The sequence below is a fragment of the Aquarana catesbeiana genome, linkage group LG12 (genome assembly GCF_042186555.1).
Source record: "Aquarana catesbeiana isolate 2022-GZ linkage group LG12, ASM4218655v1, whole genome shotgun sequence".
Lineage (NCBI taxonomy): Eukaryota > Metazoa > Chordata > Amphibia > Anura > Ranidae > Aquarana > Aquarana catesbeiana.
Window position 1 is genome coordinate 207678466 of NC_133335.1, and position 26172 is coordinate 207704637.

At 43.6% G+C, this 26172-nt stretch overlaps 1 protein-coding gene across 1 annotated transcript in view; it reads right to left on the minus strand.

Annotated features, from left to right (window-relative positions):
* Window positions 1-26172, minus strand: part of LOC141113460 (arf-GAP with SH3 domain, ANK repeat and PH domain-containing protein 1-like) — a gene marked incomplete in the record, with an annotated part of 303097 nt that overhangs the window by 146630 nt on the left and 130295 nt on the right. Inside the window, 1 exon segment of the mRNA XM_073606564.1 lies at window positions 8174-8246. Within this exon segment, the coding sequence (XP_073462665.1) occupies window positions 8174-8246 (73 nt within the window).

The following is a 26172-nucleotide window of genomic DNA, read 5'->3' on the forward strand; positions in this document are numbered from 1 at the left end:
CTTCTAGTGTATGGCCATTTGTAGGGTACGGGGCACAGGTGCCAGTACAAAACGCAGAATACTAGAGGTGGAGGGCCCCAATGGTTTAAACATATCCGTTGCAGCTAGGCGTGTTGGCGTTTTTTTTTTTTTCTTTTTTAGATACATTTTTCTTGGATTTTTCAGTGTTAGAAAATTCTTTTTCAAAAGACATCCTATACGTAGGCTGGCAGTCTTCATTGACAGACATATATCTAATAATTATAGTGACAGTCGTCACATCTTCACAGCGAGTAGAGACAACCAGCTGCTGGGTCTGAAATGACCTAAAAACTCATGACTCAATCCTCTCCAGCGTCCGGCACTGCTGGGTATGCTGTAGGTTATCATTTACATTGGATGTACATTCCATGATCTGTGCCCCCCCCCTCCCTGCACAAATGCAGGCAGTGCTTCCACTCAATAGAGATCAGAATAGGATCCCAGCAAAAAGCTAGTGGAAGCTGTTCAATGCATCATGCAAGACAAACCGTGAAGGACCTCCAAGAGCACCAGATAACAGTCAGATGAAGGGGGCCTGGTACAGAGGGGTGATTAAGAATTAAAGGGCAACCAAATGAATCAAGGAGTGGATTTAAAGGCCAATTCCCAGCAACAATAATTTGTTACTATGCAATCTTTCGTAGCCATTTACATCTTCTGTGTAGTTATGTAAAGTGCACAGATCGAGTCCTGAGCTATGTTTACATGCAGCACCAGTATTTTTCCATTGCACGTCAGTGTTTTTAACTATTCATTTAACCACCTCTGGAACATTTACCCCCCTTCATGACCAGGCTATTTTTTGCGATACAGTACTGCGTTAATTTAACTGAGAATTGCGCGATCATGCGACGCTGTACCCAAATAAAATGTTTGTCCTTTTTCCCCCCACAGAGCTTTCTTTTTATGAGTAAGCACTCTTCGTAGTGTGAAACGCGTCAGCTCCTGTCTGTATGGCTTTGCTGTGGCTTGTACAGCGTGATCCCAATTTTTTAATAAAGGCAAGAATTCGTTCTTTTGAGTGCGGCTGTCTAGAGAGTTTTCCCATTTGTCTTTAGAGCTTTCTTTTTGGTGGCATTTAATCACCTCTGCGTTTTTTTCTTTTTTAATTTGGTTTTGTTTTTGTGCTATAAACAAAAGAAGACTGACAATTTTGAAAAACAAAAAACATTTTTTTTTTACTTTCTGCTATAAAACATATCCAATATAAAAAAAATGTTAAAAAAAATTCATTACTTCATCAATTTAGGCCAATATGTATTCTGCTACATGTTTTTGATTAAAAAATCCCAATAAACGAATATTGATTGGTCTGCGCAAAAGTTATACCATCTACAAACTATGAGATATTTTTATTTATTCTTTTTTTTACTAGTAATGGCAGCGATCAGTGACTTGTAGCGGGACTGCGATATTGCGGCGGACATTTGGACACCAACACTTTTTGGGGACCAGTGACACTAACACCAGAAATATCAGTGCTAAAAAATAGGCACCGTCACTGTACTAATGACACTGTCTAGGAAGGGGTAAGCATTAGGGGCAATCAAAGGGTTAACTGTGTGCCTAGCCAGTGTGTTACAGTGTGGGAGGTGCTTTTACTAGGGGGAGACATGGATCCTAGTACCTGCTTGGCAGAGACACAGGATCCATGCCCTCCCTCCTGTAAAAACAGTGATCTGCCATGTGTACATAGGCAGACCATCGTTCTGCCTCTCTGCTCAATGATTGGCAGGTGCCGACCAACATCGAGTCCATGGTACCCGCCGCTGGGCTCCCACTGTGTGTGATCACAGTGGATGCGTGCCCACTACTCGGAAGAGCCAGATCACATCTATATATACGTGGTCCGGTGCACAGGTGCCACCCTGTAGCAGCAAAACTGCTATAGGGTGGACCTGAAGTAGTTCAATAAAAGAGCCTATTCTGTTTAAAATCCAGAAATGCACTGTCTCACCCTGCTCTGCACATGCTCAGTTGCTCTCTATTCTTGGCACTGTGCCGATAATCAGTGAGTCACTACAGGCCCATTTGCTGACAGTCAAAAGATTTACTGCTGCTGAAGGGGAGAGGAAGCATCAGGAATAACAGACTGTGCCTATGCACAGATTAGGGAGAGTGAGAAATGAAAAGCAGGAGAGGTGAAAGGACAAACTCTGCTGCCAGGGACACACAAGAGAGTTACACTTATAAGGATGGTGTCTTATCTTATCTCCCTGATATTCTGTCCTTTCTCCTTAAGCATCTGTAGCTTTGAACCTGAGCATGTGGCAGCTTCCTCTCTACCCAATAAAAGACATACAATCAAGGCAGGAAATGCATACATTTTAATTATCGGTACAGAAAGTGACAATACGGAAATGACTGCTTTGGGCTTCATTAAAATGGCGGCCTCCAAGCAACAAGAAACAGGAGCAAGGCTGGGGGCAATTTAAAGCACACACTAATTTTGGAAGCATAGTTATTAATGTGGAATGTTAACAACAAAGAGGAATGGCGGAAAATCCCTCAATCCAGGTGTGCTTGCCATGTCATACCCAAAGAGACTCGAGGCTGTAATTGCTGCCAAAGGTGCTTCAACAAAGTACTGAGAAAAGGGTCTGAATACTTAATTACATGTGATATTTCAGTTTTTTTCTTTTTAATACATTCACAGGCATTTCTAAAATCCTGTTTTTACTTTGTCATTATAGGATACGAAGTGGATAATTAATAGGAAAAAAAATCATTTAAACTGTAGTGTCAGGCTGCAACATAACACAGTTGAGAAAAGTGAAGGGGGTCTGAATACTTTATGAATGCACTTTATGTTCCTTGCTAAAGAATATTATTTTTTATCAAGTTGTTATGGGTAAAGTCCTGCTTACCATTATGTTTTTATGGACTTGCTGAAATAAAGGGGATTTTACTGGATGTGAGGCCAACCAGAATTATTTTTGCTCCTTGGAATCCATGATGGACGGGGCGAGCACCTGGTCTGTGTTAGTGGAGGTGGAGATGGGAGACTGACCTAGAGCGGTGTTCACATCTATACCATTATGTACAATATGACTACTCTGACAGGGGGCCATGTTTTCTCTGGCAAGTTTTTACGTAAAGCACGGTGGTGGAATGGCATTTGTAGGATGAGCACATATGAAGAGTGCCCGTTCTTGTTCTCACATCACATTATAGAAGATTTTTTTGGGGATCAATTCACGGACTGCATGCATGTGTCACTTATCTGGGAAAGAGATGGCACTATGGGAAGAAGGCAGCCAGCGCATGCAATGTGATGCTTTGGGCAATGCTCTGCTACCCTGTTTCCCCGAAAATAAGACCTAGCGTGATTGTCGGTGATGGCTGCAATATAAGCCCTACCCCCCAAATAAGCCCTAGTTAAAGTCCTTGTAGGTCTTATTTTCAGGGTAGGGATTATTTTCGGGGAAACAGGGTAGGGCTTATTTGGGGGGTAGGGCTTATATTGCAGCCATCACTGACAATCACGCTAGGTCTTATTTTCGGGGAAACAGGGTAGGAAACCTTTGGTTCTGCCATTCATATGGATGTTACTTGGACACATACCACTTACCTAAACACGGTTGCTTGCCAGATACGCCCCTTCATGAAAATGATATTCCCTGATGGCAGTGGGATCTTTCAGCAGGGTAATGCACCGTTGCAGGCATTGTGAAAATGGTTTGAGGAACACGGGTTTGGGGTGTTGACTTGCCCTTCAAACATTCCAGATCTTAATTCATCAAGCATCTGTGGGAGGTGCGGCAATAACAAGTCTGATCCATGGAGGCCGCACCTCCCAACTTACAAGACCTAAAAGGATCTGCTACTGACAGCTTGGTGCCACGTACAACAGCATACCTTCAGAGGTCTAGTGGCAACGGCTCAGGGCTGTTTTGGCAAAGGGACCCACTCAATATTGGGTGGGTGGTCATAATGTTATGGCTAATCCAATACACCCGTCCAATACATTTTGACTTTCTTTTATCCCTTTGCAAACACTGCAAGTACGAAAAAAGGACCTGATGATCTGCCAGAAGTCAAGTGTGCTCCTAACTTCCTGTTTGGGCTGACAACACGATGCCTCTGAACTGAAATCCCAACCAGCGTTGTCACACACAACCTGCCGGACCACAGAACTCCCACCTCCTCTGTCCTCCTACCCATGTATACATTGATTTCTTTGGCAAAACAATGCTGCTTAACTCCCAAAAGATTGCCCACAAGCAATCTGCAGGTAAAGCGCTCTTGGAAGATGGTTGGGGAGCCCATGCCAACAGGAACTCGGCTCCCAGCAGTTGCTCTTGCAAGAATTTTACAACCTACAACCCTACTGGGCGACATTAAGGCCTTGTGCACAACTATGATGTTACCATGATGCAATTTATGGCACTTGATACAACCTTGGCAATGTCACAGGTAGTAATAACTCCCTGTTCTTGTTGTATGTCCCGTCCCCGGACTTACCCGCTGCCATCAGCTCCCAGTGGAAACCTATATTGTGGAGGTTCTTCCACATTGCTGGGACCCTTGATGTACTTACTCAAGTGTTGGTGGTCACTGTGCATCTATATTTTTGATGATTCAACTGATGTGTAAGTATGCCTTTTGCATATCAGCAGACTTACTCTAATTTCATTGCAACCTTGTCTGGCTCTTGAGGAAGTGGGTGCTGTTCCACAAAATGCGAAACGACAGTTTTAAGAATATATGAATTCAAGCGTTTTTGCAATATTGTCTATACCTCATTACTAGCAATATACACTACCTTGTCAAAAGTATTGGGACGCCTGCCTTTACACATACGTGAACTTTAATGGCATCCCAGTCTTCATCCGTGGGGTTCAATAGTGTGTTGGCCCACCCTTTGCAGCTATAACAGCTTCAACTCTTCTGGGAAGGCTGTCCACAAGGTTTAGGAGTGTGTCTGGGAAGGTTTAACTATTCTTCCAGAAGCGCATTTGTGAAATCAGGCACTGATGTTGGATGAGAAGGCCTGGCTCACAGTCTCTGCTCTAATTCATCCCAAAGGTGTTCTATTGGGTTGAGGTCAGGACTATGTGCAGGCCAGTCTAATTCCTCCACCCCAAATTCCCTCATCCATGTCTTTATGGACCTTGATTTGTGCACTAATCCAAATCATTTGGTGGAGGGGGGATTATGGTGTGGACTTGTTTTTTTGGGGTTGTGCTGTGAAGGGAACTCTTAAGGTGTCAGCATACCAAGACATTTTGGACAATTTCATGCCCCCAACTTTGTGGGAACAGTTTGGGGATGGCCCCTTCCTGTTCCAACATGACTGCGTACTGGTGCACAAAGCAAGGTACATAAAGACATGGAAGAGTGAGTTTGGGGTGGAGGAACTTGACTGGCCTGCACCGAGTCCTGACCTCAACCCGTCAGAACACCTTTGGGATGAATTAGAGTGGAGACTGCGAGCCAGGCCTTCTCATCCACATCAGTGCCTGACCTCAGAAATGCGCTTCTAGAAGAATGGTCAAACATTCCCATAGACACACTCCTAAACCTTGTGGACAGCCTTCCCAGAAGAGTTGAAGCTGTTATAACTGTAAAGGGGGAGCCAACACAATATTGAACCCTACAGACAGGGGAGTTGCTAGGTGGCAAAAAGATCAGGGGCTTCAGCCCGAAGTCCAAGGTCGGCACCGGGGGGGGGGGGGGTCTCTAGTGGTGTGGGGTTTTTTGGCTGAGCGGTGGGGTTGTGGTTGTGTGGCGGGGGTAAGCTCACTTGCTGGTTGCTGCCTAACTTACCAGTGCCCTTCTACCTGACATATACACACTGACCTACCTACCTGACACATATACCATACACTGACCTACCTGACACATACACTGACCTACCTACCTGACAGGCACTGACCTACCTGACATACACACACTGACCTACCTACCTGACACATACACTGACCTACCTACCTGACACATACATCATACACTGACCTACCTGACACATACACTGCCCTACCTACCTGACATGCACTGACCTACCTACCTGACATGCACTGACCTACCTACCTGACATGCACTGACCTACCTACCTGACATGCACTGACCTACCTACCTGACATGCACTGACCTACCTGACTTACACATACACCGACCTACCTGCCTGACACATACACTGACCTACCTACCTGACATATACACCATACACTGACCTACCTACCTGACACATACATTGACCTACCTACCTGACACATACATTGACCTACCTACCTGACACATACACTGACCTACCTACCTGACACATACACTGACCTACCTACCTGACACATACACCATAAACTGACCTACCTGACACATACACTGACTTACCTACCTGACATGCACTGACCTGCCTACCTGACATGCACTGACCTGCCCGACATGCACTGACCTACCTATGACATACACACACTGACCTACCTGACCAGGAGACAGACTTCACGTGTCCTGCAGCAGCAGCTCAGCCGTGGTGTGCGAGGCAGCCAGAGAAGAGGAGGAGAGCCGCCCACCTGAGTGCCGAGCGGGGATCGATGTGGTGGCCAGCCGCATTGTAATTCCCACCTTCTGAAGCCTGCAGCGCCTATGATGGACGTCACACCAACGCTGTATCCTGGCCTAGGCCGACAAGGCCCAGGCCTAGGGCAGCACTTTGCAGGGGGGCAGCACGGAACAAGTCCCCGTCGGCTTGCGCTACACTATTAGTGTAGCGCCAATCTTATGGGGCAGAATGGGCTGAGAGGCAAATATTAGTCTAGCGCCCACATAAAGCGGCCGCACTGCTTCCGGTATGCGGGCGGCCGGCATTCCGCAATTGTGGGAGGGAGGGGGGGGGGGCGCCGCTTCTAATTTTGACTGTCCTCTCATCCTAGACCACAAACCTTCCTCACTGTGCTATATGTTTTCTGCTGCACCATTGACATGGTTATATCTTCTTAGTCCTCTCCAAAAAATTATCCGAAATTTGTGCTTAAAGTAGAACTACAGGCAACACTTTTTTTTTTTCATTTTGCATAGAATAAGGGAGGGTTATAGCCCCTGTCAGTTAATTTTTTTACCATCCCTGTCCCATTGCAGAGATTTCCCTTCACTTTCTGCCCCATAGCTGAACAGGAAGTGAGAGGAAATCTATGCAAATTAAGGGAATACATTCCCCCCCCAGGCCCTGAGAAAATGTGTCCCCACTCCAAAATTTCAGGGCGGGTCTTGAACAGCAAGGGGTGTGGCTTTGACAGGAAGGGGTGGGTCATGTTTAAATTAGAGGGTGCACGAGTTTAGTCAGGCCTAGGGCAGCACAAAACCTAAATACATTACTGCGTCACACGTCCCACCATTGGACCAGTGGGACGTCCACCATAGGTGCTGCAGGCTCCAGAAGGTGGGACCTGCTATGTGACTCAGCCGCGCTCGGCATCAGATCGGTCCCTGCTCGGCGGCGGCACTCGGGGCTAATAATAGAACAGTGCCCACCCGAGACCCGGGGCTTTTTGGGGTACCACTCGGGGCTTCAGCCACTGTCAGCCACCCCGCCGCCCCCCCCCCGCCTACGGACTTGGATGCCATTAAAGTTCATGTGCGTGTAAAGGCAGGTGTCCCAATACTTTTGACAATATAGTGTATATGTACCAGTATATTGGGATATGTTTTTATGACAACATTATTAATGTCGAAATTTGGCTGTTTTTTATGTAATACAATTTGTATTTTTATAACACGTTTTTACTTCATTTCGCACCACTCAAGTCTCATGGGCAAAAAATGATCATTTTCTGCCCTGTTCTAAGCACGTGTCCTTTTTTTTGTAGTAATAACATTTCTCGCTACAAGATCATGAGAAAGAGAGAAAATAATGCTAGAACAATATCAAGAAGAGGAGGGGGTAATTTGAGGATAAATTTGTATTGAGTATTGCTTGGACGTATGACATACATCATACTCTACTACAAAACAAAGCATTGTAGGTTTACAAGAATTGCAAAAATGGATGAAGCACCATTCAATATAATAAAAACAGGCCTATAATAATCCAGTTGGGTAATATGTATGAATAGCGCTGCGTTTTCTTTGTTATGTGGGAGAGAAGAGTACTGACAGCTTTCAGAAGAAATAAAACAGGCGTAACAATATCTGTGTGCGGAGTACAATAACAGACCTTCACCGGCGCTGTGCTTGGCCTTGGCAGCCTTCTTCATCTTGTTAAGGACGTAACGGTCAGCATCCAGTGCCTGAAAGGTAAAAATAATAATCCATTATGATCCATTATGATAAATGATGATGAGATCTAATGGGAACCTCGGTTTAAGAGTAACTTGGTTCGAGAGCTTTTTGATTTGCGAGCAACTTTTTAAAAAAAATTCTGACTCGGTTTGCGATTGTTGTCGAGCAGAATTCAACCTAATAGGGCTGCAGTAGTGCATTTGGTCAAACGTGCGGGGGCGCCGGAGCCGAGCAGAGCCGAACAGCGCCGAACAGCGACGATCGCCGCCGTTCGGCAATGCTCGGAAACACACGGAAATACTCAGTTTTCAAGCCTTTCCGACGTTTGCCAAGGTCAGTTGACATGTCCTCGGGCCTTTCCGGCCGTTTCCAAGGCTCTCCGGCGCCCCCCTCACCTCTGGCCACATGCGGTATTGCATCCCATTGAAGTCAATGCGGAACAAATTAATTTCGTTTCCATTGACTTCAATGGAAAAATTCGCTTTGATATGCGAGTACTTTGGATTAAGAGCATACTCCTGGGACGGATTATGCTTGTAATCCGAGGTTCAGCTGTATATAATGTTTGGGCGTTCCAAGTAATTTTCTAGCCGAAAATAATGAATTTTATTTGTAAGCAACAAATGTCAGAAAAGGTTTGGTCTTTAAATGGTTAAATTCCCCTCATCTACACGCTGGAGTTCTTTCCTTTGATAAAAGAATGAAAAGGTACTTTGTTTCTACTTATTCCCATTGTAATAAAACTTGGCAGGCTGCTTGGATTTTTTTTTTCAGCTGTGAGAACTCTCTGCACTTGTTAGAAAGAATCCTGACATGCTGTTTTATAGATCAAGAAGGGAAAAAGAGTGCGATTTTGATTCTTAACGATTAATCGTGCAGCTCTACAAGAAAGCCCAGAAAAAAATACGACGAGCGCAAAAAAGACAACAAAGATCAGCCCTCTGCTGGAGGAACAGGGCAAACTGCTTGCGTGCATCGCCTCTAGGCCCGGTCAGGGTGGCCGTTTGGACGGATACATCCTGGAAGGCAAAAAGTTGGAGGTTCTACCTGGAGAAGATCAAAGCCAAGAAGGGCAAAATAAACTCCCGCCCACCCCGGCATCTAATTAAAAGAACTTTAGTAAACACACAAAACTAAAATTAAAGCAGCACCCTGAATTAAATTTAAAAAGAGAAATGCAGCCAAAGCTCGTTTTGCTATACATTGGAATCTTGGTTTGCGAGTAACCTGGTTAACGAGCATTTTCCCAAACCGAGCACTGTATTTCTAAAATTCCTAACTCGATTTGCGAGTGTTGTCTCGCAAAACGAGCAGGATTCAGGCCAAAAGCGGTGTGCAGTACCGCTTTTGGCCTGAGGTGGGGGGTGCCGGAGCCGAGCAGAGCCGAAAGTCGCGGATCGGCACCGTTCGCAAATGCACGGAAAGGCCCGAGGACAGTTCGGCTGACCTCGGCAAATCTCAGAAAGGCTCGTCAAATGAGTCTTTCCGAGGTCCGCCAAAGTGTCCCTCGGGCGTTTTCAGCCGTTTCCGAGGCTCTCCGGCGCCCCCCGCCTCTGGCCGCATGCGGTATTGCATCCCATTGAAGTCCATGCGGAACTAATTATTTTTGTTTCCGTTGACTTCAATGGGAAAACTCGCTTTGATATGCGAGTACATTGGATCACGAGCGTACTCCTGAAACGGATTATGCTCGTAATCCGAGGTTCCACTGTATTTCTATTGTGGATCACAGGAGTGCAGTTCATTCTGCACTCCTGTGACCCGTTTTCAGCCGGCAGCGGGCTGCAGTATCAGACCGCTGGGCTGTGGAGGGGCCGTGGTGGCCAGATCAGGCTCTCAGCAGCTCGCTGAGAGCCTGAGCTGAAGTCGGGATCCGCCCACATGCCCGGACTGTCACCCGGCCGCTCCCGCCCCCTCCACAGCCCAGCACACCAGTGAGCACCAGGGAAGGGGGGGGAGAGAGCGGACAGCTGGTGACCGACTCTCACCAGCTCTCTGCTCACGGAGCTCGGAAAACCGAGAAATCGGCAGTGTTTGGTCGATCGGTTCTCAGTGGTGGAGCCGGCGGGGGACAGATGTAGCATCCACCTAGGCAAGTATGATTCTGCAAAAAAAAAAAATCCATACTTCTCTTTTAATTTATAAAATAAAGATATTGGATAAGTAATGAAAAATATGACATAAGCTACGTTTATGAACTTGTAAACCATCTGAAAAAGTAGTATGTCTTGTATGGCCCCAAGGGAGGCTGACCTGTCTGTCTGAGCTCAGGGTTGATGACTGTTTCCAGGCTTCAAGGACAATGTTCATTACCAATAGTTTTATTTTCTTTAATGTGAATCATGACAGCACCTTTATTATGGGACTCTTTTATGGGTGTTTGAGCACCGAAGAGACAGGACAGCCTTCCAACCTGACCCTCCAATACTTCTGTTCTAACAAGGACTTGCCTTGACTTCTGCCAGCACTGTCCAATGAGTCGGCTTGAATGACCAGTAGAGGATTTGCAACTGGTAAGGGAAAGTCAGACCCCAATTACAAAGGGAAACTACATCAGAGAGGGGCACAGAAGACGCTTTCCTAGCCAACGAAGGTATTAGCAAGCATTTTGTTAGTGCTTATGCAGGACTTTAGCTTTTAAAGGTTTAAAATAAAGTAAAGGTTCACTTCAAATATTATTAATAGGTTACCTTTAAATGCTCTATATCAGATTTACTGCTACAGGGTGGCTGTTCTGTGCAGAATCACATATATATATATATATATATATTTATACACATATACACACACACACACACACACGATTCTGCACTTCCGGGTACAGGAGGCGCGTGTGTGCGTGCGCCACGTCTGTGCTGTGATTAGTCACAGCAGAAGCCGATCAGCGAGTGCCGGCCAATGGAGGTCCAATGGCGCCCACTGATCGGCAAGGGAGACACAGGACGCAGCTTAGCATATGTAAAAATTGCAGAGCTCCGTCCTGTCAGCAGGGATGTGGTGGATTTTGTTTCCCTGCAAAGCAGGTAATAAAATCCAGCACATTCCTTAGTAAAAGCAGCACACTGTACACACAATTAACCCTAGATGTTTAACCCCTTTCCCAGGCAGTGTCATTAGTACAGTGACAGTGCACTGATCACCGTATTCGTGTCACTGGTTCCGACAAAGTGTCAAAAATGTCAGTTGTCCGCCGCAATATCGCAGTCCCGATATAAGTCACTGATCGCCACCATTACTAGTATAAAAACATTTTTTTTTTAATTCCATAAATACATCCCATAGTTTGTAGACATTATAACTTTTGCGCAAACCAATCAATATACACTTATTGGGATTTTTTTTTTACCAATAATATGTAGTGGAATAGATATTGGCCTAAATGTATTAAGAAATTCGATTTTTTTTTTATTTACTGGATATATTTTATAGCAGAAAGCTAAAATTATAGGTTTACGTTTTCAAAATTGTCTGTCTTTTTTTTTGTTTATTTCATTTGGGTACAGCCTCATATGACTGCGCAGTTGTCAGTAAGTTACGTAGCGCCCTATCGCAAAAAAATGGCCTGGTCGTGAAGGGGGGTAAATCATACAGAGGGCAAGTGGTTAATAAATCAATCTAATTTCAAGTGCGTTCGTCTGCACTGTTCTTCAAAATAACTGAAACGGTAATGATCACAGAAGATGACTCCCCTTCTCCTCCCGGGAGACCACAATAAAGAAAGATATAGTTGGACATTTTATAGCAGACTGAAATCCCTTTTTATGCCTGCTTGCCCTTGCAATAATATTTTGTATTTGCTTTGGTGGAGACCAGTCTGAACCATGCATATCTATAGGAAGCTGAACCTCCTCCAGAATCCACTGCCGATCGTTAATGTTCCCGGCTCCCCAGGCTTTGCCTGCTTGGGATGCAAAGCTCCAAACAATTATTGCAGTGCCCATGGGAAGGCTGGCAGCAGAGAAGTATGACTTGGGGGATGGGCACGTGGAACACAGAGCGGGTAAATATCAGATATGATGCAATTAAACACATCCTTCTGGGACTCCCAATCCAATAACTGACCCGCTCTGGATGCTTGTGTCTGAGTCACGGCTGAATCACAATCGAGAATTCCTATTACCTATCTAATGCTGAGGCCTTTGGGAGCCTGCCAACTTCAGACTGACAGCATCACTGCATGTTCCAGACTGTGTGCGACTCCGAAATTGTTTTTGTTTTAGAATGCAATTATGGTCAAGACTGATGACAACCTATTTTATGGAAAACAACAAACATTTAATAACAAGATCTAGAATCAGTCCGCAATCTAGAAGACAAACTCAACACCACTTGCATCTAAAACAGTGGCTTAGTGGTCAGCTCTTCCACCTTTCAGCACTCGGGTCCCAAGTTTGAATCCTTGTCGGTTCACTATCTGCATGGAGTTTGCATGGTCTCCCTGTTCTTGCGTGAGTTTCCTCCAGGTACTCTGGTTCCCACACTCCAAAAGATATGTTGGTAAGTAAAGTGGACCTAGAAAGTGTCTTAGGAAAGTGTAAACTTGACCATAGATAATGGTGACCACCACGCAACACGGCTTGGATGATCCAGACGTTGCAGCCTTCTCAAGACTAGGGAATCTTTTACTGCACAAAACAAAAAACAAAGGGTGCAAATGCCTAGTGCATCATCCCGAACACTTTAATAGAGAGCAACAGGTACAAAGTATATAAAACTCAGGAACCAGAAGAAGCAGCCCATCATAGAACTTCTCAGGTTCAAGTGGAACCGTTTTGGGGGACATGCCCCCTTCTTCAGAGCAAAACTGGTATACCTAACCCCTCCACCTCTTTATATCAAGGAAACAAAACATTGACATCACCTACATCAGGAAGGGGAGGGGGAAGAGTTGGTACTATCATTCACTTGAACCTGAGGAGTTCTACAATGGACTTTCTTCTGGTTCCTGAGTTTTATAGAACGCTACCATTCACACTGGTTTTGTGAGTATATATTTTTTACCTTTTATCCCCTAATAAAGTGTTTGAGATAATGCACTAGGCCTTTGTTTTTTTGTTACCATTGATTATTGATTTATTATTTATCATAGGTACCCCCAATATATAGCTGCTCCTGATGAGTGGAAACGATCCATGAAACGCGTCGAGCTTTTTAACGATTGGATGCTATGCCACAATAACCACTACTCTATCATGGGTTTGATTTGTTTAAATCATCAAATATATTGGTTAATATTATATAGTTACTTTGGAGTGTACTGTTGGTTCATTATCAATTATATGTAATAATGCTATTGTATTATGAATTTTATTGTGCTATGACTGTATCATGCCTTTTAATTCTGCTTATTACATATTTATCTACTATTAATGTTATCCACTTTACTACCTCCTCCCATGTTGCCAATAAATTATTTTTATTATATTGATTGATTTAATCCACCCAAGTGTCTTGTTTCATATAAAGTCCCAATTTTCCCCTCCTCTTTCAAATAATAATTAGGGATGGAGACCGGTGTACTGGACGGTCACGGCTCATATAAAAGTCCCACCTATTTTTATTCTCTCCTTTGTTTTTTTGTTGTTTGGACCTAGTATGTGGCTGAGTGGTTAGCACTTCTACTTGAGTATCCTGATATCCTTATTAGGGCATTGTTTGCATGTTCTCCCTGTGCTTGCATGGGTATCCTTTGGGTACTCTGGTTTCATTCCACACTCCAAAGACAAGGGGGTAGGTTAATTGGATTCTGTCTAATCTACTTTAGTATATGTGTATACATGTGAGATAGGGGCCTTAGATTTTAAGCTCCTGGAGGACTTCATGTGATCATATAGTATGCAAAGTTTTGCATTTTCTCTGATTGGACGAAGTGGGGCAGTGACTTATTTTGCATTCATTGAGAAAATGCAAAGCAATCTCTGAATGGCGCCAATGCCAAGCTGTCAACCTCCTGTGTTCATAATGCAGAAATGCATCCACCTGGGACAGGACCTAGAAGCCTGTGTAGATCACTGGAGTAGGGGCACCTATTACAGTGATTTCCAGCTTTTAGAAGACTCCTGTAAGTATGGTATATGCCTACAGTGGCGAAAATAATTATTTTATCCCCTGCAGATTTTGTAAGTTTGCCCACTTACAAAGCAATGAAGGGTCTATAATTGTTATCATAGGTGTATTTTTAATGCTAGAGACAGAATATCAACCATAAATCCAGAAAAAACACACAATACAAATGTTATAAATCGAGTTGCAGTTCAGTGAGTAAAACGAGTATTTGATCCCCTACCAACCAACAATAATTCTGGCTCCCAGACTGGCTACACTATGTGCACATGTGGTACACAGATTAGTCCTGTCAATTTAAGAAGGTGCTCCGAACGACAACTTGTTATGTGTATAAAAGGCACCTGTCCACAAAATCTCTTTTTTTCATTCAAACCTCACCATCATGGGCAAGAACAAAGAGCTATCAAGGGACGTCTGGGACAAGATTGTAGACCTGCACAAGATTGGAATGGGCTACAAGACCATCAGCAAGAAACTTGGGGGGAGGGGGACAAATGTTGGAGTGTTTATTCCCAAATGGAGGCAATACAAAATAACCATCAATCGCCCTCAGTCTGGAGCTCCATGCAGGATTTCGCCTTATGGGGTAAGGATGATCATGAAAAAAGTGAGGGATCAGCCAAGAACTACACAGGAGGAGCTTATGAATGATCTCAAGGCAGTTGGGACCATAGTCACCAAACAATCGATTGGTAACACAATACGCCGCCATGGATTGAAATCCTGCAGCAACCGCAAGGTCCCCCTCCTTAAGAAGGCACATGTACAGGCTCTTCTGAAGTTTGCCAATGAACACCTAAATGATTCAGAGAAGTATTGGGAGAAAGTGCTGTGGTCAGATGAGACCAAAATTGAACTCTTTGGCATTAACTCAGCTCGCCATGTTTGGAGGAAGAACACCATCCCTACAGTCAAGCACGGAGGTGCAAACATCATGCTTTGGGACGGTTTCTCTGCTAAAGGTACAGGCTGACTTTGAGGGGCCCATGTATCATAAATTCTTGGATGAGAACCTTCTTCTCTCAGCCAGAACACTGAAGATGGGTCATGAATGAGTATTCCAGCAAGAAAATGACCAAACACATACCAGCAAGGCAACAAAAGAGCGTCTCAAGAAGGAGAACATGGAAGGAGTGGCCTAGCCAGTCTCCAGACCTTAATCCTATAGAAAATATATGGAGGGAGCTGAAACTTTGAGTTGCCAAGAAAACATGTCTCACATGTGAGGTATCACCGCGAACGTCAGATCATGGGCAGTAATTCTAGCACCAGACCTCTGCTGTAAATCCTAAGTTGTAACCTGTTAAGGCTTTTAAAGCGTCACCTATGGATAGTAAAATTTACGTTGTTTGTCGCCGTTGCCCGGGCATGCGCAATTTTAAAGCGTGACAGGATTGGTATCTATTTACTCGGCATAACATAATCTTTTATATTTTACCAAAAAATTGGGTTATGGATTTTTTTTTTGCACTAAAATTAAAAAAAGTGAATTTTTTCCCAAAACCACTGCACAAATACCGTGTGAAACCCACCAATTCTCTAGGGCCTCTGCTTTAAAAAAATATATAATGTTTGGTTCTTTAGCAAAAAATACTAATTGTTACAATATTACATTGTAAACAAAAAGTGCCAGAAAAGGCCCGGACTGGAGGTGGTTAAAGTGGATGTAAACCCCATTCATGAAATCTGACCTGGGCACATATACCTGTAGCATTTTCTTATCTTTCTCCAAAGCACTAAGTCCCGTGTCTTTCTGCTGCTATGTTCTTCTGTTATCAGCATGATAACTTCTGACAAGATCTCAGAGATGGGAGATAAAAGCAGCTGGAAATTTGTGTTGTGGGAAGTTGCTATAAATAGATTAGCAGAGAGCTTTTCTTGTCACAGCACAGCTCTGAAAGAAACTTCATTCAAAATCTAACACAATGTGTACTTTCTAAACATTATATAATGATGAAGACAGCAGATATACATGTAAAACTTATGTAGGGAGATTTGTTTCATATCTGTATCATCTGAGGCTGTTCACTTCACTGGGTATATATGTAAGGGTTTACATCCACTTTAAATACACTTAAAATTGCATATGCGTCTTAACACGTTAATATCATTTGAAAGTTGCTTTCACTCTTTTCAGACCTGCAGATTTTGTAAAAGAATGCCTGTTGATCCTGCCATTTTCTGGAACTTCCTGCTATGGGACGACAACTGTCTAGCAGTTGTGCTCCTGTACTGTCACGTGCCCCTGGTGGGGAGTTCAGGTGGCCTATGCCGACACACATTGTGCATGCATGGTCTGTCATATTTTCTAACAGGAATCCAGACCAGAGCAATGATGTGCTGTCATAGACAGGAAGTGGTTGAAAAGCGCTGCAGGAGAACTGAGATTCAAAAAAAGCATAAAAAAAAAAATAAATAAATAAAAATGAAAAAACACACATTTTATGGGAAAGCACAAAATTGTTTAGATACACAAAGCTTTAGCAAACTAAATGTTAAGTTTTATGTTAAAACTATCTAGCTTATTTATTCTTATAACTCATTTATATAGCACTACAACACTTTCACCAGAGGCTTTAGCCATTCACATCCATCTCTACCCAAGCTAATATGTCTATAAAAGGTCATCAAACTACACACACATTCTGGAAGCAATTTTCAGACAAAGCCAATTAATCAGCCACCAGTAACTTTGGGCCTGCCGGAGGAACCAAGAGAAACTGTGGTAATGGACTCGGGACTTCAGTGCTGCAGGCAAATCCATTAATAGCCGAGCCACCATGCGGAGTTAAATCTTACAAAAGAAAACGTTTCATTAGACGTCAATCTTTTATATTGAAATGTTCAGTTAAAAACTCCAGTGGCTCGGCAATGCAAACCTTAAAGTGGAAGTTCACCCCAATACTCAAAATCTGTACAAGCATCCACGAGCTAAGACTAACCCTATCTAACCCTGTAAAGAAGAAATCACTATACATACCTTTTTTGAAGCCGCTCTGATCTCCAGCAGTGGAAGCTCTGCAGAGGAGACAGCTGACAAGGGCTGGGAAATTAATTGGAAGTGACGTCAACCATAGAGTAAGGCCCCTTTCACACGGGCTGTCCGATCAGGTCCATCTGTCAGTTTTTCAGGTGGACCTGATCGGACCATCCATTCACCCCCTATGAATATGCAGTTCAGTTTTGAGCACCAGTTCTCAAAAAGGATATCAGGGAACTGGAGAAAGTGAAGAGAAGGACAACCAAACTGATAAGAGGCATGGAGGAGCTCAGCTATGAGGAAAGATTAGAGGAACTGAATTTATTCACTCTTGAGAAGAGGAGATTAACAGGGGATATGATCACCATGTATAAATACATGAGGGGTCCATATAGTGAACTTGCTGTTGAGTTATTCACTTTACGGTCATCACAGAGGACAAAGGGGCACTCTTTACGTCTAGAGGAAAAGAGATTTCATCTCCAAATACAGAAAGGTTTCTTCACAGTAAGAGCTGTGAAAATGTGGAATAGACTCCCTCCAGAGGTGGTTCTGTCCAGCTCAGTAGATTGCTGTAAGAAAGGCCTGGATTCCTTCCTAAATGTACATACCGTATATACTTGAGTATAAGCCGAGTTTTTCAGCACATTTTTTTGTGCTGAAAGTGCCCCCCTCGGCTTATACTCGAGTCAAGCACTTTTCTGGTGCAAAGAATGACATTTTCTGAACCGATTTTGGGGCCCCGTATCTCGGGGGCCACTTGGTGCTAGGAATCCCAAATTTCGTGTGCAAACGCAATGGAACTAGCACTACAACATATCCAAAGCTTGGTTTCCTAGCATCAAGTGGCCCCGAGATATGGGGCCCCAAATTTGGTTCAGAAAATGTCATTCTCTGCTGCAGAAAAGTGCTTGACATTTTCTGAACTGCTAGGAACCCCAGCTTTGAATATGTTGTAGTGGTAGTTCCACTCGGTTTGCACACCAAATTTGGGGTTCCTAGCACTGAGATACGGGGCCCCAAAGTCAGTCAACTGTGTCCACCTGCAGCAATGTCATTTTGGGACCCTTTGGGTCCAGAGACCCCAAATTTTGGCTGCAGCTAGGGGGCATCTAGGAACCCTTAACTACCGAATTTGAAGTTCGGGGGACCTATGGCTGCAAATGGGCACAGTGAGGCTGCAAATGGGTATTGTTGACCCTCTTTTCCACTTACAGTAGCTGCACATTTCTCACCCTAGGCTTATACTCGAGTCAATAAGTTTTCCCAGTTTTTTGTGGTAAAATTAGGTGCCTCGGCTTATATAGGGGTCGACTTATACTGGTTATATATATATATATATATATATATATATATATATATGGTAATATAACTGGGTACTAACATTAATAGGTAAAGTTGCTCCAGGGAAAATCCGATTGCCTTTCGGCGGATCAGGAAGACATTTTTTCCCCTGGTGTAGCATGCTTTTCTGGGGGTTTTTTCGCCTTCCTCTGGATCAACTGTGGGTATAGGATTGGGTATATAGGATTGTATGATTTTTTTTATTTTATTTATTTTTATTTTTTTTTATGGTTGAACTGGATGGACTTGTGTCTTTTTTCAACCTGGCTAACTATGTAACTAACCATCCATTCACCCCTATGGAGTGGTGGATGTCGGCGGTGACATGTCCGCTGACACCCGCTGCTATCCGATCCTGTCTGCCAAATCCAGACGGATGGTGGTCTTATTTTTTCCATCCGACTGGCGGATCAGATGAAAACGAACAGGCGGTCCGTTTTCATCCAATCTCCCCATAGAAGAGACTGGGACTCTGAATGGTCCATCTCTGCGCAGTGAGCGGAGACGGACCTGCCATCTGCCTGCTCAGCGGAGCGATCCCCGCTGAGCAAGGGGAGTCCATTAAACGTGTGAAAGGGGCCTTATTGTGGAGCTTCCGTAATTGGCTGCTTCTTCTGCACCCGCCAACACAGAGAAGCCGCCGCTGACAGCTCTGCATGGAACCGGACTGGAACGGCTTTAAAAAAAAGGTATGTATAGTGATTTCTTCTTTACAGGGCTAGATAGGTTAGGTCTTAGATTGTGACCTGTAGGTTTTAGGTTTAGGTTTTAGGTTTTAGGTCTTAGATTGTGGATGCCTGTAGGTTTAGAGATTTTAGTCTTAGGGTGGACTTCTACTTTAAGGCTGGGTTCACACTGGTGCGATGCAGAAACCACAGCAATTCCTGTGTGGGTTCCCTGAATCGCAGGCAGTTCACATTGCTCTCTGCGAACCACTGCGGGTGTCAATGTAAAGTTAAAGAGGAACTGCAGTCGGCTCACAATAATTTGTAATAAAAACATTTTTTGCCATTCTGAAGCTTCCCTCCAACCACTTTGCATATTATTTTATATATACTGTGATTCTGTACTTGCCAAATATGCTGCAGAAATCTCCCTCCACTGAGTCTGGCTTCAGCCATTTTAACTGTGGGCAGCTGAAGCTGCTGCCTGTTCACTACCTGGATTTACACAAAGGCACGCCTCCAGCTCTGCAGCTCTCATTGGCCCTCTTATGACTCATCTCCCCTCCCTTCCTGGCAAACTCTCAGGAGAGTGAGAGAGAGAGAGAGCTGTGTATGATGTCATAAGCCTAGGCTTTGTACCAGACAAGAAACAGGAATTGGGCTGTATAAGGTATTTACTGGCAGAAAAAAAATGTTTTACTATTCAAAGTTAAAATAACAAGGGCAGAAGATTTAATAGATGGAAAAATGAAAAAATGACTGAGTTTCCGCAGCACTCATTGCACAACACATCCAGTGGGTGCCCGTTCTGCGCACCTTAAAGCGGAGTTCCACCCAAAGATGGAACTTCCGCTTTTCGGAATCCTCCCCTCCTGCGGTGTCACATTTGGCACCTTTCAGGGGGGAGGGGAGAGCAGATACCTGTATAATCCAGGTACTTGCTCCCACTTCCGGGCATAGATATCCGCAGGTACCCACAGATATCTATGCCATATCCGGCACCTCCTCCGTCCCCCCTGCTGTCTTCTGGGAGACACATAGGTCCCAGAAGACAGCAGGGATCTGTGGGATCGCGCATGTGCAGTAGGGAACCAGGCTGTGAAGCCGCAAGGGGGGTTACTTCTGGGTATCACGGCTCCGGCGCTGTGTTTGGCCGGACCCGCGATGACGTCACTAATTAAAGGCTTGCCTGTAGTATAAAGTGGTTGTAAAGGGTTTACAACCACTTTAAAGTGTTACTAAACCCACAACAGTAAAATCAGTCTGTATATGCAGTAAAGCATGCTTGCTCACTGTGGAACCTAAGGGGAAATTCCTCTGCACAATCGATCGTGTCTTCTCTGATCCTCCCCTTCTTCCACAGTCCCCAATCTATCTCCTGATAGAACAGAGCCTTGGGGACACTCTGCACATGCTCGGTTTGGTGTGTATTACAAGGGAGAGTGCATGTGATGAGCACAGGGCTAATCAACACAGTGCAGATGGTCAAGGGTCATGCAGCCTCATAGGACAATCAGGGGAAAATTAAAACTCCTCTTATAAGCTTTAACCAGACGCTGCTAGAAGTCACAAGACTGCTATATACTGCTGATGAGAAAAGGTATTTAGCATTTTATATTTACTAAAATAAATGCATTTCCATGTTCTGTGTACTGTGGGAGACCATATATAGTGAATGCAGGGTCCTGGGTTTAGTAACACTTTAAAAAGCAACTCACAATGCGCACAATGTGCATTCCAAGGATTAAAAAAAAAAAAAAAAAAAAACTTTGTAGCAAATTTCTACCTTTTGTTATACTGAAGAAATAGCTGTGTATTAGTCCATGTGGAAAGTGAATCTGCATGGGAGTGATTTTAGAATTGTCAATAAGCTGTGCACCTGCAGGGCTCTAATGAGGAAAGTTGCAGGGTCTGCATCCCTTTAGACATTATTTCCCTTTGGGAGCATCTCTCCAAAAATGACATTTTTGTTGCAGGAGATGCCCAAAACCCAATTTGTATCTTAGTGCAGAATTCTGGGAAAATCAGTAAGCCAATCACAGAAACAGGAAATGACATTTTCAGGGGGCGTTCCTTACACATTCTATGTACAGGATGCCTCCAGGTAAACATATTGCATTTTGCAGAAAAGTACAAAGCTGCAGACTGAAAATGAAAGGTAATTTTTAATAACGTTCAATTACAAAGTAACTTGAGTCGCAATTGTATATGCTATATCATTTAATTTTTTTATTTCCAATTTTTTTTTCCCCCCACGAAAGTGGAGTTACCCCATTAGAATTTAATTTGAATATTCCTACAGAAATTCTAAAAAAAAAAAAAAAAAAAAAAAAAATCAATTTTCTTGCCATCAACTAATTGTATTCGAAAGCAAATCTGTCTATGAGAATGAAACATTTTTGACACCAACGGTTTTATCACTTTGGTGCTGTAGATGACAAATTAATTGGGATCAGGCTCCGGGTGCCTTTTTTTTTTTTGCTGACAACGGCTAAAAACAGTAACCACCAATTGGAGCTTAATGAAGGAGAAAAAGTCATTGCGGAATGATAAAGCTGTAGTCGGCTCCCTGTTAATTGATAGCTATGCTGCAATCAAACATGAAAATGTTAGTTTTAAAGCTGAACTCCAAGCAGATATTAAAAAAGTTAGTCCACTTATATATATCAGTTTAAAAGAGTGTATTTTTACCCAATTCCATGGCTTTATGAGTAATGAAAAGTGATCTAGTATTTTAACAGATGGCCTAGACAATTTTCCTAAGGTTTGGGCCCCATGGGATTACTTTGGAACTCTCCTCCATGGATATGGTCTCGTTCAAAACGCTGTAGCTACTCATTTGGTTAGTCCAGCTCTTGGCTCGCAACTTGGATTACTGCCTCTGTCTTGCCCCCTTTTACCCCTCTCCCCTCTGTACTCTTCTCTATGTTTTTTCTTGCTTTTATCTTTCTACTTAATTTTGTCTCCTATTCCATGTTTCCAAAATTTTGACCTGCATGCTCCACTTTACCTTTGGCGCAAAGGATGTTCCCGTCACCACCAGATCTGGTAGGCTGGTAGTTGGTCAACCACCGCTTCTGGCGCTAGGGTCTTGAAACCACACTTCACGCATTCCTCATTCTTGCTTAATTATTGGTTTCCTATGCCTCCTGGACTATTTTTGCATTTAAATAATTCTCTCTTGAGAAGAGGCGAATAAGGGGGCATATGACCAACATATATAAATACATGAGTGCTCCATATAATGAACTTGGTGTAAAGTTATTATTCACTTTCAGGTTATTACAGAGGACAAGGGGGCCCGCTTTACATCTGGAGGAAAAGAGATTTAACCTTCACATATGGAAAGGCTTCTTTACAGTAAGAGCTGTAGAAATGTGGAATAGACTCCCTCAAGAACTAGTTCTGGCCAGCTCAGTAGATTGTTTAAAAAAAGAGCTGGATGCATTCCTAAATGCACAAAACATAAATGGATATTAATTTTTAGAGGTAACAATGCCAGGGGTAGTTGATCCAAGGAATATCCAATTTCCTCCTGGGGAGATCAGGAAGGAATCCCCCATATCATCCCAGACCCCCAAGCTGGAGTGAATTGGACCTTGCTTAATTTGGGTTTTTTCTGGCACTCCTCTGGATCAACTGTGGGTAGAGGGCATTGTCAATTGAGGTTTTCTATTTGTGCGGATTTCAACTGGCTGAACTAGATGGATTAGTGTATTTTTAACCCAACTATAATTTTTTCCATTTCATATATTTTTTGTTTAGGCGTAACAAAACAAAAAAAAGAGCTAAAGAAGAGAGCATAACATCCAGGATCTTTTTGGGATCTTTTAGATCTTTTTTTTGTTAAGGCTAAACAAAAATATATGATATGGAAAAAAAAAAGTGTATTTTTTTAAAATTATACCTAGAATATATCCCAGAGTCTGCTTTTATATTAACTTCCTGTAATTGTTTGCACAATACGGTGCAAAAGAGAAAGGCATTATTGTAAGGGCCTGTGCCAATGGGATTTGTGTTTTGAACGGTTTCCCTTTCAATACAAGTCAATGGAAATGCAACTTGAAGCAGGTGGATGCAGCTTAGCAGGAGGGAGTCAACTGCAGATCAAGAGGAGGTCAACTGCAGATCAAGAGGAGGTCAACTGCAGATCAAGTGGAGGTCAACTGCAGATCAAGTGGAGGTCAACTGCAGATCAAGAGGAGGTCAACTGCAGATCAAGAGGAGGTCAACTGCAGATCAAGAGGAGGTCAACTGCAGATCAAGAGGAGGTCAACTGCAGATCAAGAGGAGGTCAACTGCAGATCAAGAGGAGGTCAACTGCAGATCAGGATGGAGGTCAACTGCAGATCAGGATGGAGGTCAACTGCAGATCAGGATGGAGGTCAACTGCAGATCAGGATGGAGGTCAACTGCAGATCAGGATGGAGGTCAACTGCAGATCAGGATGGAGGTCAACTGCACCTTTCACTGAACCCCAATGATCTTAGAAGCATCTCAAACTGTTCTCAGATGCAAGCAGAATGCATATGAAAGCAGTAATTGCAATGCAATACAATGGTTAACACTTTTCTTCAGTGTGCTGCTGTTTCCTCTTTGTCCAATCACAGGCTGGAGAGGGTTATGGACCAGGCTGTATTACTAAATTGCTGTGAAGTCAGCAGGATGGTCTAGAGAAGGGGTCTCCAAAATGTGGCCCGCGGGCCAGATGTGGCCCTTTGCTTATCGGCCCTTGGGGCACTATTTCTTCCACTGACGCCAAACACGGAGCACTATTCCCCCCACTAACACCAGAGATTGGGAACCAATTCTCCAACTTCTTGTATGTGTGCGCTGTAATCTGTTTTGTACTGTTTTTGGTCTTATAGGAGCACCATCTTGAATGTAAAGCATTTTAGGGTGTGCCCCCCAAGTAAGTTGGAGAATTGGTTCCCCATCTCTGGTGTTAGTGGGAGGTATAGTGCTCCGTGTTTGGTGTCAGTGGAAGAAATAGTGCCCCAAGGGCCAATAAGCAAAGGGCCACATCTGGCCCGCAGGGCAACATTTTGGAGACCCCTTCTCTAGACCATCCTGCTGACTACACAGCAATTTAGTAATACAGCCTGGTCCATAACCCTCTCCAGCCTGTGATTGGACAAAGAGGAAACAGCAGTTCTCCAACTGACACCAATGATGGAGCCCTACTCCTCCCACTGACACCAATGATGGGGCCCTATTTTACTCATTGACGCCAATGATGGAGCACTGCACCTCCCCACTGACACCAGATACAGGAAACCAATTCTCCCACTGACACCAATGATGGGGCCCTATTTTACCCATTGACACCAATGATGGAGCACTGCACCTCCCCACTGACACCAGATACAGGGAACCAATTCTCCCACTGACACCAACGATGGGGCAATATTCTTCCCACTAACACCAATGATGTAATTTTTTTACTCCCACTGACCACCAAGCCTATGGCATTGTTTACTCCCACTGGCCACAGTCCTCTAAAGTTTGAAGGGAAGTAAACTGGCCCTTTGTTTTGAAAGTTTGGAGACCCCTGGTCTAGAGTCTGGTTGTCTGGATCAGAAGGCTGGCCATACAGAAATACAAATCAACTGTCAGATGAAATGGCTCACACTGCGGTTGGTCCCACAAGCTGCTACATCATGACTGCAGTGAAGCAGCGATCAACAGGGGGAACCGCAGAGCTATTCAACACGCCAAGAACTGTTAGATACCACCTGCGCCTCTTCAAGAGAGCAAAGGTGTCTAAATGTACCACAACAGAAATACCGCATCTAAAACAAAGGCGCTGCATTTAAGAACAATGAATTTCCAGTCACAAGTTGCCTTGGTTTATAAATAGCAGTTAGAATATATATATAGAACGGAGCCAAGCTGTGGCTGAGTCAAACAGCTCTTGTGATGACACTTCCTTGTGGTGGGCTAATGTGTAAAACATAAGGTATGGCACATCCTAGGGTGACATCCGAAAGGGAAAAACAGTAACCTCTAACTCCCAATCATCTTAGCACTGCTTGCTGGCTATGCAGCCCTCTATTACCACATAATTCTGTTTATTTGCCAGAAGCCACATACCCCGAAAAAACCATAATAGAACACTTTAGTTCAAGAGATGGCATCCTTCAACTGCTAATTCTATCCTAGAAATACTGAACTTACCCTTAAAGCCCAACTCCAACAAAAAAATATTTTGTTTTGGATAAAGCGAGGAAGAAATAAAGCATTATTGAAGTGTTACTAAACCCAGGACCATGCATTCACTATATCTGGTCTCCCACAGTACACAGAACATGGAAATGCAATAGTTTTAGTAAATATAAAATGCTAAATACCTTTTTTCATCAGCAGTTAGAGCAGTCTTGTGACTTCTATTAGCTCCTGGTTAAAGCTTGTGGGAGGAGTTTTCATTCTCCCATGACTGTCCTATGAGGCTGCACGACTCCTGACCCTCTGTCTGGACAGTGCTAATTGGCCCTGTGCTGATCACATGCACTCTCTCAAGAAAAAAAAAAAAAAAAATACTAGCAATACACACCAAACTGAGCATGTGCACAGTGCCCCCCAAGGCTCTCGTCTATCACCAGAAAGATTGTGGGCTTTGGAAGGAGGGGAGGATCAGAGAAGACAGGATCAAACAGCCTTTTTACACAATGCAGAGGATTAACCCCTTAGGTTCCACAGTGAGTATAACCAGCATGCTTTGCTGCATATACAGACTGATTTTACTGTTGTGGGTTTAGTAACACTTTAAATTCAAAACCAAAAATGTAATATATTGCAGCTTACCAATCAGATGTGGTGACTGAATTTGGGATAAAAGTATTACATAAATAAATAAAAGCTGATTATTTGCACACACAA